General features: G+C 54.0%; 1 protein-coding gene across 4 annotated transcripts in view; it reads right to left on the bottom strand.

The window, feature by feature from the left end:
• GRIK3 (glutamate ionotropic receptor kainate type subunit 3) overlaps window positions 1-12,824 on the bottom strand; it is a 245,336-nt gene extending 232,512 nt beyond the window's left edge. For all 4 annotated transcript variants that reach the window (XM_043461871.1, XM_043461872.1, XM_043461870.1 and 1 more), the window contains exon 1: window positions 12,708-12,824. In XM_043461871.1, coding sequence (XP_043317806.1) covers window positions 12,708-12,822 — 115 coding nt within the window. In that variant the 5' untranslated portion in view covers window positions 12,823-12,824. The remainder of the gene's footprint in view (window positions 1-12,707) is intronic.
• Between the last annotated feature and the right edge of the window lie 3,006 nt (window positions 12,825-15,830).

Genomic DNA, 15,830 nt, shown 5'->3' with positions numbered 1-15,830 from the left:
GAGAAAATTCTATCCATTCGCTCTATTTTCTTTTACTGTGAGCTACTCTATCTGAACGACCACAAATAATAGTTCTTACTAGCCTACTATGTACCTGCTAAACACCTCAGTCTGGTTTATGAACACCAGAGTCCTAGAGGAATAGCATTTGGAAAAAGAATGCCTGTTAAGCAAGACCTTACAATAACCACAGTGCCCCTACTATAAGAATCAGCATGCAAATGGTGCCCACTCACCACCCCCAGGGCTTGGCTGCTCTCCATGGTGCTGAACACAGAGGCTGGGGTGAACCTTAATTTCCCTGCTGCTCCCCGGACAACACAGAGTGTTATCACTATCTACAAGCTTTTATAAACACACATGCATCGGATTTGTATTTCTCCCTCAATGTGAAAATGGTTTCGGAGGTCTGTTTTGCAACACTGGAAAAATCTAGTCTCCTTCTCTCTCTCAAGACTGTAAATTTAAAGCTTCAAAGGTGTGCATGTTTGTGTGTGTATGATAGGAAAGTGGAAGGGATTTTCTTAATAGACGGGGTGGTAGTCAGAGATCCATTATTTTCATCTGATTTTTCCATGGCTCACCAAGGGATGTGGCACAAGTCATTTCCCTTTTTCATCTCTCAATCTATGATAGAAAAGATTGGGGCAGGTACTGTACTGTAGCTTTGACATTCAGAGTGCCTCCACCTGTGTTCTGGCTCTTTCAGGGACTCAGAGACTGTCAAACGGGATAACCTTGCCTGGCCTCCTCCAGCACAGGAAGATTTTCTGGATCCAGAAGAGACAAGGCTCAGCTTCTCTTGCAAGAAGCCAGGGATTCAGTCTCTCTCTGCTCAACTCTCCCCTCAGCTCTCACTCCCCATGGACCAGCCATCATTCAGTTAAACCTGCGAGTTCACCCATATTTTATTTACTGATTCGATGTTACGAGACAAGTAAAATAGACAGCTGTCACCTCTATTAAACTGGGCAGGAAAAATGGCCATGTAGGCAACAGGCTATTTCTGCTTATAATGTGTCATCTATTTCCTTGGGGGAGGGAAGCAAAGAAGGGGAGGTCCGAGTCTCAGGGGAGAGCCCAGTCCTGTCATGGTTGGGGGGAAGCTCAGGGTTCCCCTGCAGCCTGTCCCACCCTCACTCTCAGCTACATGGTAGACAGGTCAGGCCAGCCAGTGGGAAATTACTCTCAGTTTCCCCAGTGACCCAAAGTCAAGTCACTGTATTCACTCATCAGACTTGGGATAAAGAATGGATGTTGAACCCCAGTTTGGGAAGCCTATGCTGGAGAAGCGAATTTTCAATTGGTCATCTCTTACAAGTACACACACACACACACACACACACGTGCACACACTCCTGCTCACCAGGCTCAGTGTGGATGGCATTTATATTCTCAAAGCTAAATGGCCCAAGCTGACTGTCTGTATAGCCTGAATCTCCAGGTTTAACCGTCAACACCTCACTTTACACAAAGCTGTCACGTAGACCTGCTGTCTACACATCCTAGCAGGATCCTGTGATGTGGCATAAACAGGAAAAGGGGAAGCCTGACCTATGACTGGTGATAGCGCAAGTGGTCCAGCTACAGTTCTGCCTGGCAGCTGTCCTGAGTGACCTGCCTGGTGAGGCTGGAACCGCAGAAGTTCTCTTTTATGGTTCAGCTCCCAGAGGAAGCAGCAGAGATGCCGAGGGACAGACGGGAGGGGGAGAGGGGTGAGGTCAGAAAAGACAGGAGGGTCATGGTCTTTTCTTTTGCCTCTTCTTGAAGTCGACAGCTTGTGCCTTTCTCAAGAGGAGAATCATCACAATAGGAACCAGAAAATGAATGTAAAGATCAATCCTAGGCCTAAGAAAGAAAGACCCATTCCCCTAAACACTCCAGCTCTGCCCAATAGACCTCATAGGAAAGGTCTTGGTGTAGAAGGTGCTGAATTGATGCAGCAGAAGACCACCATGGACAGCATTAGGACACTGACTTCACAAAAGAATCTAACAATGTATTTCATGAAATCCTTACTGGCAACATGGAAAAAATGTTGAGCTGAATGACAAGGCTGCTAGATAGACTTATATTCAATCTGTATGTATCAAGGCATTCATTTATTTAACAGATAGTTATTAATCACCTACTATGTACCACACGTGGTGCTAGGTGCATTGGGCAAAGTGGTGAACAAGTCAGCTGCAGTCCACACTTGTCTCTAAGATTTTCTAAGAAAGCTTCTCTGTAAGGTAACCACGAATTACAATCCAGTAAGTTCTATGACAAGGGAAGTTCAGGATGCTGTGGGGACTCATAAAAGGAGATGGAAGTCAGGAAAGGCTTCCTGGAGGAAAATATATGTTTACTGAGACCCAAAGGATGACTAAGAAGTTAGCCAGAAAGAAAAGCAAGAGCAGGGGTCAAGTGTAAGAGAAGACACAGTGACTTCCAGGCACTCGGATGTTCAGTTCAGAGGAGCAGGGAGTGTGTGTGAGGCAAGGAGGGACAGCACATGAGCCTGCAGATGCCAACCCCGGCAGTCGTAAGGGGCCTGAAAGCATGAAGAAGCCAGTGGGATTTCAACTCTGGTTAAAGTGTAGGTGGTGGATTCGAGACCACTGAACAAAGTCGACAGACTCTGACACTGGTCATATCCTGCCAAATGCGTTGATGGCAGGGATAGATGAAGTGAAGGCAAGCATGCTCATCCGAGGCTCAGAGGGCATGAAGCATGGCAGACAGCAGAAAAGGAGGCACAAAAGCTTCACTGTCCAGACCCATGGTTCTCAACCACAACCACATCTGCGGGCCAATAACCACTTACTTCTCTACCACAGACCCCTGGGGCGCAGAGGGTGAGGTCAAGGAGGAAGGAGAGGGTGAAATCCCTGCCTACCTCCCAAGGATGGAGAGATGGGAACAGGCTTTTGGTGGTCCAGAAACAGTGAGCAAGAAAAACTGCCTGAAGGTTCAATGATAGGATTTACCAGGGATAAATGACAGGTCCTGCCTTTAGGCTCAAAAGATCAACTGCCAAAGAGAGGGTGAGAGGAGTGATAGATCGGCAGCCATACCTGTGGAAAAGACCTTATGATCTCATGAGACCACCAGCTCAGTATAAATCAACAGAGTGAAATGGCTGCAGAAAAGGCTGAAATAGTCTGGGGGTGTCTAAGCAGACGCCAATGCTGAGACGCGAGGAGGGGATGAGCTTACCGTTTTCAGTACGTAAGCAGGACTGTGGTTGGCTCTGGACACCACACTGAAAGAACTGGGCATCGTTAGTCTGGAGAAATGCCTTTACATTTCTGTGGGGTCGCACTGTGGGACAGGGTATAAATCCAAACCAGATTCAGGGAGGGCAGGGTGAGCATAATAGTAAGAATGATGGGTAACACTTATTGAGAGCTTATAATGGCTATGGTCTAAACATATTATGTGCATTAACTCATTTAATCCTTATAAAAACCCCGTAAGGCAGGTGTTACTATTATTATTACAAGAGATTAACTAATTTGCCCCAGATCACTCAGGTGGGAAGTGATAGAGGCAGTCCTTAAAGTCAGGCTGTCAGATTCCAGAACCTGTGAGCTTATCCATAATGTCAGACTGCTAAAATCTATAGAGAGTTTGCCTTCCTGGTGGCTCAGATGGTAAAGAGTCTGCCTGCAGTGCAGGAGACCCAGGAAGATCCCCTGGAGAAGGAAATGGCAACCCACTCCAGTATTCTTGCCTGGAAAATCCCATGGACGGAGGAGACCTGGTCGCAAAGAGTCGGACATGACCAAACGACTTCACTTTCTACTTTCTATAGAGAGCTTCCTTTGGGCCAGCCATGTTAATTTTCACAATGATCCCTGGAGGTCAGATCTGTTACTATCCCCATTTTACAGGTGAGGAAGTCTAGGCTTAGAGCAGTTATGTGACTTACCCAAAGTGACACAGCACGGAAGGAAGGAATGGGAGCTCAAGCTCAAGGCAGATGGATTTCAGAACCTACACTCTCAACGTGCAAGGCATACTACTTTCCCTGGAACTGCAGGAAAACCAATTTTAGGACAAATTTTGCAACAAAGATTGGAGCAGCCAATACGTTTGCGATAAAGAACAAAGCACGGTCAAAAAGTGGTGAGTTTCCTGTTACGGGTGGTATTCAATCAGAGACTAGACATCCACTTACTGGGGATGGGGGAAGGGGTCCTCCAGTGACTTAGAACAGTGGTTCTGAAAGTGTAGGCAGATAAGCAGCATCAGCTTCATCTGGGAATCCATTAAAATGCAAATTCTCAGGCCTCACCCCAGACCCAGTGAATCAGAAGCTCTGGGGGTGGGACCCAGCAGTCTGTAGTTTATTGAGCTCTCCAGGTGACTCTGATGCATGTTAATATTGGAGAAGCAGAGGCCTAGACTGACCCCTGGGGTTCTTTTCAGCCTGGATTCTGTGATTCTTCACTGTAAACAGGAAATGTGATGCCTGGAGCCCTGGGAAGGCCCTGGCTCCCTGCTCCTGCTTTTCCGCCCAATTGGGCAGGCTTTTTGGAATAGCATATTTCAGTTCTGCAAAGCAGATGCAGGAAGGCTTTGCAGCCTTCCTATATTTAAAGAGCTCATCTCTGCAGTGGTTCTGAGAATACTCTTAACCCACTTCCATCGCAGCCTGTCTGCATCGGTCCCTTTAATGGCATAAGACTTCATTGTCTCCTATGGATGGGAACCCTCTTCACACAAACTGGGATCTCAGCTCCTTCTCCCTCCTCTTTTTCCCTCTGTCTTCCTTAACCCCCATTCAGCATAGCACCAAAGGATTTGGAGTGGAAGCTGCCACTCTCCCCGACCTCACCCCATTTCATTATCTCCCATCTGTAAGATCTCCATGGGGACTCACTCATGGCTTCATTACCTGGAGTCTCCCAGCAGAGCCAGCGGTGCCTATCCCCTGGGGCCCAGTCTCCAGCCACAGACCCTCTCTGGCATTCACCAGCTTGCTTCAGGAGCAAGCTTGGACTCCCTATCCAAGAAGAACTGATCAGGACTCCCTGGACCAATCCCTCAAGAGCATCCCATAGCCAGGGTCTTCCCAGCTCTGAATACATGCAAATCACATTTCAATCAAAACACTGCAAATGTAGGGAAGAACCAGAACCTCATGGGCTTTTGGTGTGTGATAAATAATGGGCCAGGAGGTGTCTGGGAGCTTTGGGCATACAGGAGCATGCTAGGAAGAGCACCCCTTTTGCTCCCTAGCATGGCAGGTAACCATCACAGGCTGCCGGAGACATCCATTCCATTGCTGGGTATGTGAGAAATGGGCAAATACCCACATATTGAGCTGCAGGGGGTACTGGTTACATGGCTGGCACAAGGCAGAGGGCAGATAAGAAGCAGATAGCTTCACAGTTCAGAGTCCGAGGGTGGAGACACAGCCTCCATCCCTGGGGAATCTTTTTCTCCTTGACATTTATTAAGTACCAGGTCCTGTGCAAAGAGCTTTATATACTTTACTTCCTTTCATCCTCACAACAGCCCTGTGAAGACCCTAGAAGTTTCAACCATATGAAATTTTTATATGTCAAAACCAGCTGAATATGGTTTAACCCAATATTAATAGTTCTCCCTCATTGATGAGGAAATGGAGGCTCAGAGGTGAAGTGATTCGCCCAAGGTCTCACAGCTAGCACCTTAGACTCCCACTCAAGCTCAGACCCACCACATCTCATCAAACCCGAGACATACCATCATGTTTAAAGGTGCCAAGAAAGAAAAAATTCTGCACGTAAACTCGAACCTGATGTGAGATCCAGACTGATTTCAGAAATGTGACAATGTCGGGGGAAGAGTTGCTCTTAGAATCAGTGAGATATACTAACTGACTCATAGAACTGCTCTATGAGAGAAAGCCCTAGACAAACCCACAAACATAGCTATAATCGAGGTCAGTGAGCATTAGTGAAGAAACTGCAAAGGTCAAAGGAAACAAGGAGAGGAACATGGGAATGCAAGCTCTGTGGGGAGCAGAAAGCCTGGCTGGAGCCTAGGCAGTGTGGACTCCGGAGGTAACTGGAAATAAACCAAAGTGAGGTGACCGTAGAGAGCTCTGGGGCACAGCACCTTTGAAATGTGGCTGAAGGGAAATAAAGCAAAACCAGAATGACCTGCTGCCCTCAATCCAGTCTTCTCTGATCTCCCAATCACACTCAATTAGGGTTTGGTTTCTGGAGCACAAAGAGAATCTAAGAAAACGGGGACTTCAGAGGGAAACACAGGTGCTAATAAGCATAGGCCAGTGAGGCATCTGGAGCACAAAATTTAAGGAGGCGCTCACTACCATGGTCAGTCACGCAAGAGCATGGCCACCATTCAAGAGCCTCCTTAAATCCTGCTTCCTGGCAGCCACATTCCTCTGATCCCAGTCCCACCCAGGTTGTTGGTGTTAGACTCCTCTCCTCCAACAGAAACAAGAAGAAATACTGATCTTGGAATGGAACAGAATTTAAGCTTTTTTGAAACGGTATCCCATCTGTCTGACTCCATGAAGCAAGCAGTCTCATCCCATTTTACAGATGGGGAAACTGAGACCCTCGAAAATAACATGATCCCTCCTATCGTGCTTGTTCCACATCTGTCACTTCTGCAGAGACTCTAAGCAGGACATTTTCCCCTACTTCCAGAACAGGTCAGTCCCCGGCAGCCACCATCATCCCAGTTTCCCTGTATCCCCCGGAAGAAGGAAGATGGTGCAGGAGAAGAGTAAGCATGGATTTGCCTTTGCTCTGGTAGAGGTGGCATGGGGAAGGGGAATGGGCAGCTCTTGCACCCAGGTCCCTGCATCCCACCCACAGTGTCCATGGGACAGCAACACATGTTCCAGGGCCCAGGGTCAGTGGACCTTACCCTCTGATGGCCCACCAGTCTCAGCTCACAGCAAGGCAGGCTCTATTTAGAAGGTCAAAATGTGACTCTTGCTTAAAAATAAAATGACCATACAACCTATCTGCCGAGAAAGTATGCTGGAGGAGAGATGGAGTGGAGAAGGAAGGGAGGACAAGAGCAAATTCGCTGACCCCCTTTTCCGGCCAGGCCATCAGCTGAAGAGCATGGAGGGAGACACAAATGCAGAGTCCTGGGGTTTCCTCAAGGCTCTGATGATGTCTTTGAGGACAGCCTAGGGGCTGCCAGGGTGAACTGTAGGCTGGAGTTCCCAGAGAACAGAGGGATTCCTATGGGTGGACTGGCCACACCCAAAGGAGTGTCCTACCTTTATTTTGGACTCGGATTAAAGAATTAAGCAGAGTCCAGAAGCCCAGACAAGGTGGGGTGTAAGGATGTGCATCACAAGTGCAGGAGGGGTAGGAAAGACCAGACATCCCTTTCCTCTCGGGAAAGCTTATCTGCCACTTGGTCCATCTGTAAGGACAGTTTGATGCTGAAAACCGCTTACTGGTAGGTGTCAGTGTCACAGAGCCCATGCAATCATCCCCATAGAAAGCCTAACAGCCCAGGACTCTGAGGCCACACTCAGCACCCAGAAGCAAGGGGGTGGGGTGCTGCACTCAGCACCCATAAGTATCAGTGCCTCCTGTCTTCCAATTGCACAGACTACACAGTAAAAACGCAGGATCTGGGGTCTGGCTGGTGAGAGTTCTTATCCTGCATTCACCACTTACTGGCCAAGTGATCTTGGGCAAGTGACTTTACTAAGCTTAGTTTCCTCGTCTGCAAAATGAGGACAATGTCTCCAGGCAGGGCTGGTGAAGGCTAAACCAGATGGTGAAGAAAAAAAATACTGCAACAGCTACTGGTCTCAAGCACTTACTAGTCACACTACTAGTCATTCATTGAAAAGCACGGTGCTTGGCAGCTAGTAAGTGCTCAGTAAACCAGGGCCATTATATTTCGGTTGTGTGTTGTTCCAGACCCAGGTGGGGTCCCAGGCAGGAGGTGAGGCCACCTCAGCACAGGCACACTGCCCCCTGGTGCTCACGCAGGGGAATCGGCGCCTGCAAGAAGAGCTATTCCAGCCAACAAGCCCAAGGCTGGTCTGCGTCTGCACCAGGCCCACCCTTGGCCCGTCTGTCCATCAAAGCACCTTGGCAAGGACACGCCAGGGCCTGCTGGGTGCTGGCCCCAGAGGAAGGGCCCTGCTGCTGGACTTTCAGTTCTCTCTGCTGCCAGGCAGGGCCTGGGGAGCCCCTTGGTTCTCTCTAGAAGGTCCTGAGCAAGAAAGGCGGGGGCTGGGGGGGGCGCAGATGGGGGGAAGAAGGGGGTGGGGACGTGCAGGCTGAAGCAGTGTGGGGCTAAGGCAGGGGCAGGTGACTGTAACAGCCTGGAGGAAGCCTGGCCTCCGCAGATCAGAAACGGTCCCAGTGGTGGAGCACAGCCAGGTGCTGCCCTGCATGGACATCCCAAGCAGCCCTAAGCCCTGAGCCTCCCCTGCATATGACCTTGCACCCCCCACCCCTAAGGATGCAGTCGTCCTAGAATCCACAGGGCATCTGTGCCTCCTCCCCCGACCCCCACCGAGCGGGCTCTGTTTCCTGGGGACAGGACAGGGGCCCTGTGGGAACGAGGGGGCTTAGGGACCTTCACAGGCCCCACAAAGGAAGCAGCCAAGCAGCCTTGCCTTTGGAAGGGTAGGAATGAAGAGCCGCTCCTCAAAGCCCGAAAGAATGCAGCAGGCTGGACTTCTGAAGTCAGCTATCATGCCAGCGGCAGGGGGACCCGAGTGACCTTGGAAGGGCCTAGTCGGGACGCTGTGCTGGCTCACCCCGCATCAGCCACCTCTAAAAACCCCGGATCATCCTGACGTCAAAAGACGGTATAGCGCAGTGTGAGGCAGGCATCAAGAAGAAATTATAAACTCCAGCTCGAGAAGGAGGGAAGCCCGGCTGACAGGAGCAGCTGGGCTGGAAAGTGGAGGCAGAAATTCCTCAAGTTAATGCTTTCTAAGGCCCCTCGGGCCACTCCCAGGTCCTGTCTGAAGCTATTTACTTCCAGGGGGGAAAACCCTATTGATCTTCATTCAGTGCCTGTCTGCTCCAACACGGCCGCGATGTTTCAGCGCATCACCAGTCACTGCGAGAAATTTCTCATTGTTTTTACACACAGCGGCTCCCAAACTCAGGAGATGAACATTCAGGACCATTTGGGTGAACTGATGGCAGGGGATGCAGACAGGGCTGACTTGGGGAGGGGACCTCACGCCCCTGGGACTGACTGCAGTGTCTGCTGGGCTTCCCCGCCCCCAGTCCAGGCTCAGAGTCTCCAAACTCTGTTTTGCTCCCAGTGTAGATGCTCGGCGAGTCTGCCCGATCCGCCCACCTTGCATCCCGCCACATACACCTGCTTTATGTCTCTGCAGTCATTTGGCTCTGAACCTCCCCCCGGCTGGCTAGAGATCACCACCATCCGCTCGAGCTCCCCCAGCTAACGCCATCACTGTCTGGTTCCCTTCTCAAATGCTAGGCTGGCCCTCGATTCTACATGTATGTAAAACAAGCAAAGATCTAGACATGAAACCTGTCAAGGCATTGACAGTCCCCGCCAGCCCGCACTAAAAGGAACCCTAAAATCACAGAATATCCCAAGCATCATGGCCAACTCAATAGTTTACAGATGAGGAAACTGAGGCTCCAGGTTGGTGGGAGAGCGTGACTTGATCAAGATGGCTCAGGAAATTGGTGGAAGGCGGAACAGAAAACCCAGGCCTCCTGGTTCCCAGCCCAAGGTCCCGCCACGTCAGTGTCTAGGTCGAGTAGCCAAGAAATCCAGGTCCCCACATGAGGCCACAGAAGCACTGGAAGGACCCATGCATTAAGCTGCTTTCCGTGAGTTAAGACTAGGATCCATCTGAACAATAATAACGATGATGATAATAATAATAAAATGCTGAACAATATGCCTTGAAAACCTTCAACAAGCAACACTTGATAACAACACACAGAATACATCTTCCACATATTCATATAAAATAATCAATGATCATTTTTTCCTGCAGACTACAATCCAATTACTCTCTCTCCCTCACTCTCTCCCTCACTCTCCTTTGTTACTTGCAAACCATCCAAGCAATCAATGCCTTGACCTCTCCCTCTGATAGACACAATTACAAAAAGACAGAGCAATGCAATTCATCTATTCAAGATGGATTGTTTGAACACTCTGTCACACTGCTGAGCTATCCATCTCCTTGTCTAAGAGGAAATTTCAGCCCCCAAAAAAGGCACAAAGAGAGGGGGCGGGTACGCTGCTCCCCAGTCCAGAGAGCCCCTTGCACACCTGCAGGAAAACCCTCTCCTGGGCTGGTGCTAGGCGACGCCTGCCTACTGGAGAAGGATTCAGCTCCCAACACAGCCAGCTCAGGCACCCGTCTTGGGAACCAGAACCATCCAGCACACCCAATTTCCAGGGCCTCAATTCCTGTGGCCAGAGCCCTGAGATCTCAGGGCTGGAGAGAGAGGGAGAGGACAGGAGAGGCCATTGGGCCCAGCCAAGGTGCTGTGTTTGGGTTGCAACATGCGATTCTCTGTGTGTTTGTCTCACAACGCACCATGTCCACTCTAGCCCTTGGCTCCTGCTGAGACTCCAGCCTGGGCTCAGAAGGAGGCAAGTTCAGCTCCCCAGGGAGCTCCAGAGGCACCCAGGGATCTCAGAGCCTACCCATCCTCCATCCAAGCTGGCAGAGCTCCGGCGGTCACGTTTGGCATTGGCACAGCACCCCAGTCCTCGGGCTGGGAATCAAATGGGGCAGGGCTCTTGGATATAAATGGCTTGGGCCGACACGCTAATTAATCCTGGGGCTTAATACGAAAAAGATTAGAAGAGAGGAGGGCTTTGCCGTCCTTAATTGCATTATTACACGCTGAACCCAAGAAAGGGCGGGCAGGCTTGGGGCTTCCCCTCAGGGCAGTGAGGAGTCCCCCGGTGAAAGTCAATTTCACGGTAAGAGGGAGCGGGTGAGGATACATCATCTTGCCCCTCCTCAGCGCATCCTTCCCTGGCTTCCCTCACCTGCTCCTGTCTTCCTGGGCCCCATAGACCACCACCCCCTGACGCTGGGCTTTGAGAGTGCCCCTCCCACCCCTGCAGGGGAAGGAACATGGGAGAGGGAACTGCAATGCGTGGGATGGATGCATAGCACCTTCTGGATCCCCCTCTTTTCTCCCAAGGGCACCCTAATCAATCAGGCCCCTACACACACACACAAACAAACCAGAGGGAATAAAGGAAGTCCTGGCCCACTACTAAGGGGCTGCCTGCTCCTGGAATGGTGACCAAACCAGGCGCTGGGGCAGGCAAAGGTGCAAAGATTGAAACAACATTTTTGGCTTGCCTGGAGCAGTCTGGGCTGCAAAGGGTTAAGCCTGGTCGTGAGGGTTGTCCCCAGAGTCGGGTGCCTGGATTCCTCTGCCTCAAATGTCTGTCTGCCCGGGGTCCTGGGCAGGAACAGGAAGACCCCAGCGTGGGCAGAGCTGAGGAAGGTGTTCTACCCTCGTCCAGATGTCCAGTTCAAGAGGACCTGGAATCCAGGGGAGACCAGCGAGAAGAGAGAAGGAATTTCTGATTGCCTCCTCGGGAAACCTCAAGTACGGAAGCCAAGCTCGATATTGGTTGCCTGCACCCCGTCACGCCGCGGGCAGCCCAAAGTCCGCGCCTGGATTATAGCCACAGGGAAGGAAGGCGGCCCTGTCTCGGCGGAGCCAGATGCTGGTGGGGGCGCCTCGCGAACCCAGGCGGCCCAGGTCTCCCGCCTGGCGGCGGACGCAGGGCCTGCGTGGCCGAGGCTCCCGCCTGGCCAGGCCGGGCCCAACCCTGGCGGTCTCGGGCCTGGGACACGCGCCACCCCACCCCTCCCCCGCCACGACTCTCCCTACCCGCACAGCCCTGAGCGCTGCCTACGGGATGCCTGGGGCGGTCACAACAAAGTTAAAGCCCCGAGTAAGAGTCTCTGGCGAGAAGAGACGCGGAGACGCGAGAGCCTCAGAGCCGCGCGCAGACCCGCCAGCCGCCGCCAGCTGCTGAGGGATTTCGGCTAACTTTAAAAACCACTGGCATCCCTCTCCCCGCCTTCCCTGCTTGCGCCGGTCAGGCTCTTTGCTGCCCCAGGCGGGGAAGAGGCCTCGGCCGCGATGGATGGCTGGAGCGACCGTGGGAGGGGGCGACCCTCCCCTGCCCCGCGCCGCGGGGCTGAACGGGGGCCACCGAGGCCGAGGGCGGCCACCGGGAGAGGAGACCGGCCGTCCTCGTCTGGCGAAGCCGGACCCTGCTTCCCCGCCGCGGCCGCTGGAGCCCTGCCCCAGGTTGGGGCGAGGAGCCCGCGGGAAGCGGGGAGGCAAGAGAAGTTGGCGCCTTTCCCAGGGTTCCCGCTTCGCGGAGGAGCCAGATCCCAGAACTCGGTCTGCGGCCGGTCCTGCTGGCAGTCGCGGGCAAATGCGCCCGAGACTCAGGCTGGGACCCGAACGCTTCGCTACACTCCGCCAGGTCTGGCGGTCCAGGAGCGCGCCAAGGGCCCCTCGCCCGCCGCAGCCCGGCTGCCTTCTCCCCAATAAGTAAGGCCCGTGACCCCGGCTTGGGAACTTTGTCCTCACCGGGTCGAGCTTCTGGTGGTCACCCGGCCCCGGCAGCCCGCTGAGACATTGGGAAATCTCTTGGGATCGCGTTCAGTGGCCCCCCGTTCCCGCCCCCGCCCGGGCGCACGGAGACCCTCGGCTCCGGGGAGCTCTTACCGATCCGGATGACGTGGGGCATCCCGCGCGAGTCTGGGATCCAGAAGGCGCACACGAGGAGCCCGGCCCAGTATTCCCAAACCAGACTCCCGAGGCGCCGCCAGGGAGCGGTCATCGTTGGGCGCCGCCGAGCGTGCCCGGGGCGCGGCCGTGGCGGGCTCCCTGGGGCGGCAGCTCTAGGCGCGGGCGCGCAGCAGCCCCCGAGGCGCCGCCTGGCCCAGCTGCCCGGCTCCCGAGCGCCGCTGCGAGTGGGGGGCGCCCCGCGGCGCCGCGCACATCTTACTGGGGGGCCGCCCCGCCGGCGCCCGCCCCGCCCGGCTGCCGCCCACGGGCCTCCCGCGAGCGAGGCTCCTGGGCTCCGCCCGGGCTCCTCTCGGACTCAGCTGCGGCTCGCGTCGGCTCGGCTCCCGCGCGGGCTCCCACCTGCCCCGGCTGCCGGGCGCTGCCGGGCGGGCTGCACGCGCGTCTCCGGCCGCTCCTCCTCCAGCCGCGGCGGATGCTATCGCCCGGGCTCGCACAAAGCCCCGGAGTGGAGTTGCACGCGCGCACACACTCCCTCCCAGCCCCCTCCCCCGCGCCCTGCCTCCCGCCTCCCGCGCCGCCCGCGCTCCCTCCGCGCACTCCCCCGCGCACACACACTTCACACTCACACCCGCCGAGGCGTACACTCGCGAGCTCACACCTGCGCAGAGGGCGGGGAAATGGGCCCGGGACCCGGTTTAGGGGGACGCCCAGAGAACGAGGACTCTCCTCGCTTCTCAGACGTCCCCATCCGCCCTGCGGCCCCCGGTCCCCTTCGACTGCGAGGGCACGGAGGCTGGGAGCCGGGCGTGGAGCACGAGAGCTGGCACCGCGAGCTGGGAGACGGCGGCAGCCTAGCGGCCCAACCAGCTGGAGGAGACGCGCCCGCCGGGAGCAGAGGGACCCGGAGCCCGCCGTCGGCTGAGTCTCGCCTTCCAGCTCCCACGCGCCGGCGCTGGCTGGACGGCAGCGGCCGGAGACTGACCCAGGAGCCGGTTTCCGTTCCTAACTCCCATCCCTCTTGGAAGCAGAGTTAGAGTTGGGCCCGGGACTCAGGGGAGGCGGAATTCCGAGAGAATCGTCCAGCGCTGGACTAGGGGAGCTGCAGGAGCTGGTGGGGGTGGGAGAGCCCAGGCCAGACCCTCTGCTGTGGAAAGCCGGACTTGACCGTGCACCGCCACTGCAGGGGCTTCGGAGGAAGATGGCTTAAATCCTTAGATACAGAGGGGCGGCTGAGATGCACCCTGGTACTTCGCATCTCTTCTCCAACTCTGCAGGAGGAAGGGCCCCCTTCCCCATTTCTCCTGAAAATGAATAAAGAGAAACTAGCTTTCCGTGGGGGTGGAGCAGGACCCGAGGGGGAGCAAGCTAGAAAGGGTTAAAAAAAAACAAACACCCTTGTTTATTAGCAATAATAAATTTTTTTCAAGTGGCGTTGGGTGTCGAGGGAAGAGAAGAGCTGTGGAGCGAGTCTGGAGCAGGAGGCTGCGAAATACGCAGTTAGGCGAGTTTAATGACCTTTTTGACAGAGACAAAGCGGTGCCGATACAGTAGATAAATAAACGAATCTGTCACCGGGCAGCGGCTAGGCTGTGTGTGAATTTATTTTTCTCATTTAAATAATTTGATCTATTCCATCATTCCAATCTCTCCCATTTGCCAGCTGTCTGGTAACAGCATGGCCCCCAACATCTGAAAAACAAATCTTTAATTTTCTTACAAATAGACTATGAGTCGGGCTCTATCTAGCTTGTTAATTTCCCGGTCTTTTCTTTCCCTCCCTGTCCAGGCATAGGAAGCATTGTGTGGGGACGTGAGTATTTCAGGATGGCCAATCCTGATGATTGGGGGAGGGGGGAGGGACGTACTCTCTCCCTCTTGAAATGGAGGCAGCCCTGGAAGGAGCGAGAAGGGAGATTCCCAAGGATTTCCTCTCCAGAAGGGGAAGAGGTGTGCAGGTCTTGAGGACATCCTCAAAGATCTGCCAGCAAATGAAGGTTACCTTTTTTTTTTTGTCAGACTTTGGGCCTTCCTCACCCTCCAGCAGGAGTGGCTGGTTTCCCAAGCAGCCACTGAAAAATGCGGCCCACGGGACCAGAGGGAAGGACATGCAGACCAGAGCCAGAGAAGCAGCAGCTGCCACCTCTCGATAGAGACTTACGGGCCCCAGTGGGCACCGGTGAGGAGGAGGTGCAAGAGAAGGGAGCAGAAGGCCCCACCCTCTAGGGTAAAGCTGAAGGCGCCTCTTCAAGAGTGGTCACCCCATCCCCAGCACTTATCAGCTTCCACAGCTGGTTTAGTTGTTCCAAGGAACCAGAAAGTCCTGGCTGAGATCACTAAAGAAGGAAATTCCAGTGCCCTGCGAGGGAAATGGAAAAGGCAATGGCAGGATCTGAACTCAAGGCAATGGATGTAAGGCTAAAAAGGCATCACCAACAGTGCCCAAGAAGAAAGAAGAAAAAAGCAAGAAGGCAAGAGAACCAAAAACCTTTGCAAGCTGCTTGGTACCTATCTTCCTAGGGTGTTTTTGGTGAAATTGCAGCTGGGCCCTGAAATGGCTAGGGGCTGGGGGAGGAGGGGTGAGCCTGGATGCTAGGTCTGTATTGGTTATCCTGCAGGCAGCCTCTTGCCACGAGAGGGGTAGGTAACAAGTGACCTGGCTGGAAAACCGAAGAGGGGAACTTGTAGAGGCGTGACTCCAGGGAATGGGTAGGTATGTGCCCTGGACCAGAACTCTGGGAAAGGCCAGTGGTGAGAGAGGGATGAAGGGTGAGGAGCAGGAGGAGAAGCAGTAGCTTTCAAGAAAGAGATTGTCCCTGGAGAGGCACATGGGGGAAGGCAGAGGGGCAATCTGAGGACCCCAGGGCTCGAGCATGTGGCCCTGCAGCCCCCTCAGCACCCCCAGGGGAGCAGCATCCACCAGGCCTTGCTTCCCCCCACATTCCAGAGTGGGCGGGAGTCAGCAAGCGCTGCGGACTGAGGCTCTCCTCTGCTGCCACGTTGGCTGCATTGGGAAAAGCCTCCAGCTGCAGAGGCTGTGGGGCTCAGTCCCTGGGCCTGGAAATCCAGCTGGAACTGTGGGTCAGAGGGAAGCCGGCTGCC

This window comes from Cervus canadensis, chromosome 2 (assembly GCF_019320065.1).
Source record: "Cervus canadensis isolate Bull #8, Minnesota chromosome 2, ASM1932006v1, whole genome shotgun sequence".
Lineage (NCBI taxonomy): Eukaryota > Metazoa > Chordata > Mammalia > Artiodactyla > Cervidae > Cervus > Cervus canadensis.
The sequence above is the reverse complement of the archived record's forward strand: the minus strand, read 5'-3'. Positions and strand labels throughout refer to the sequence as shown.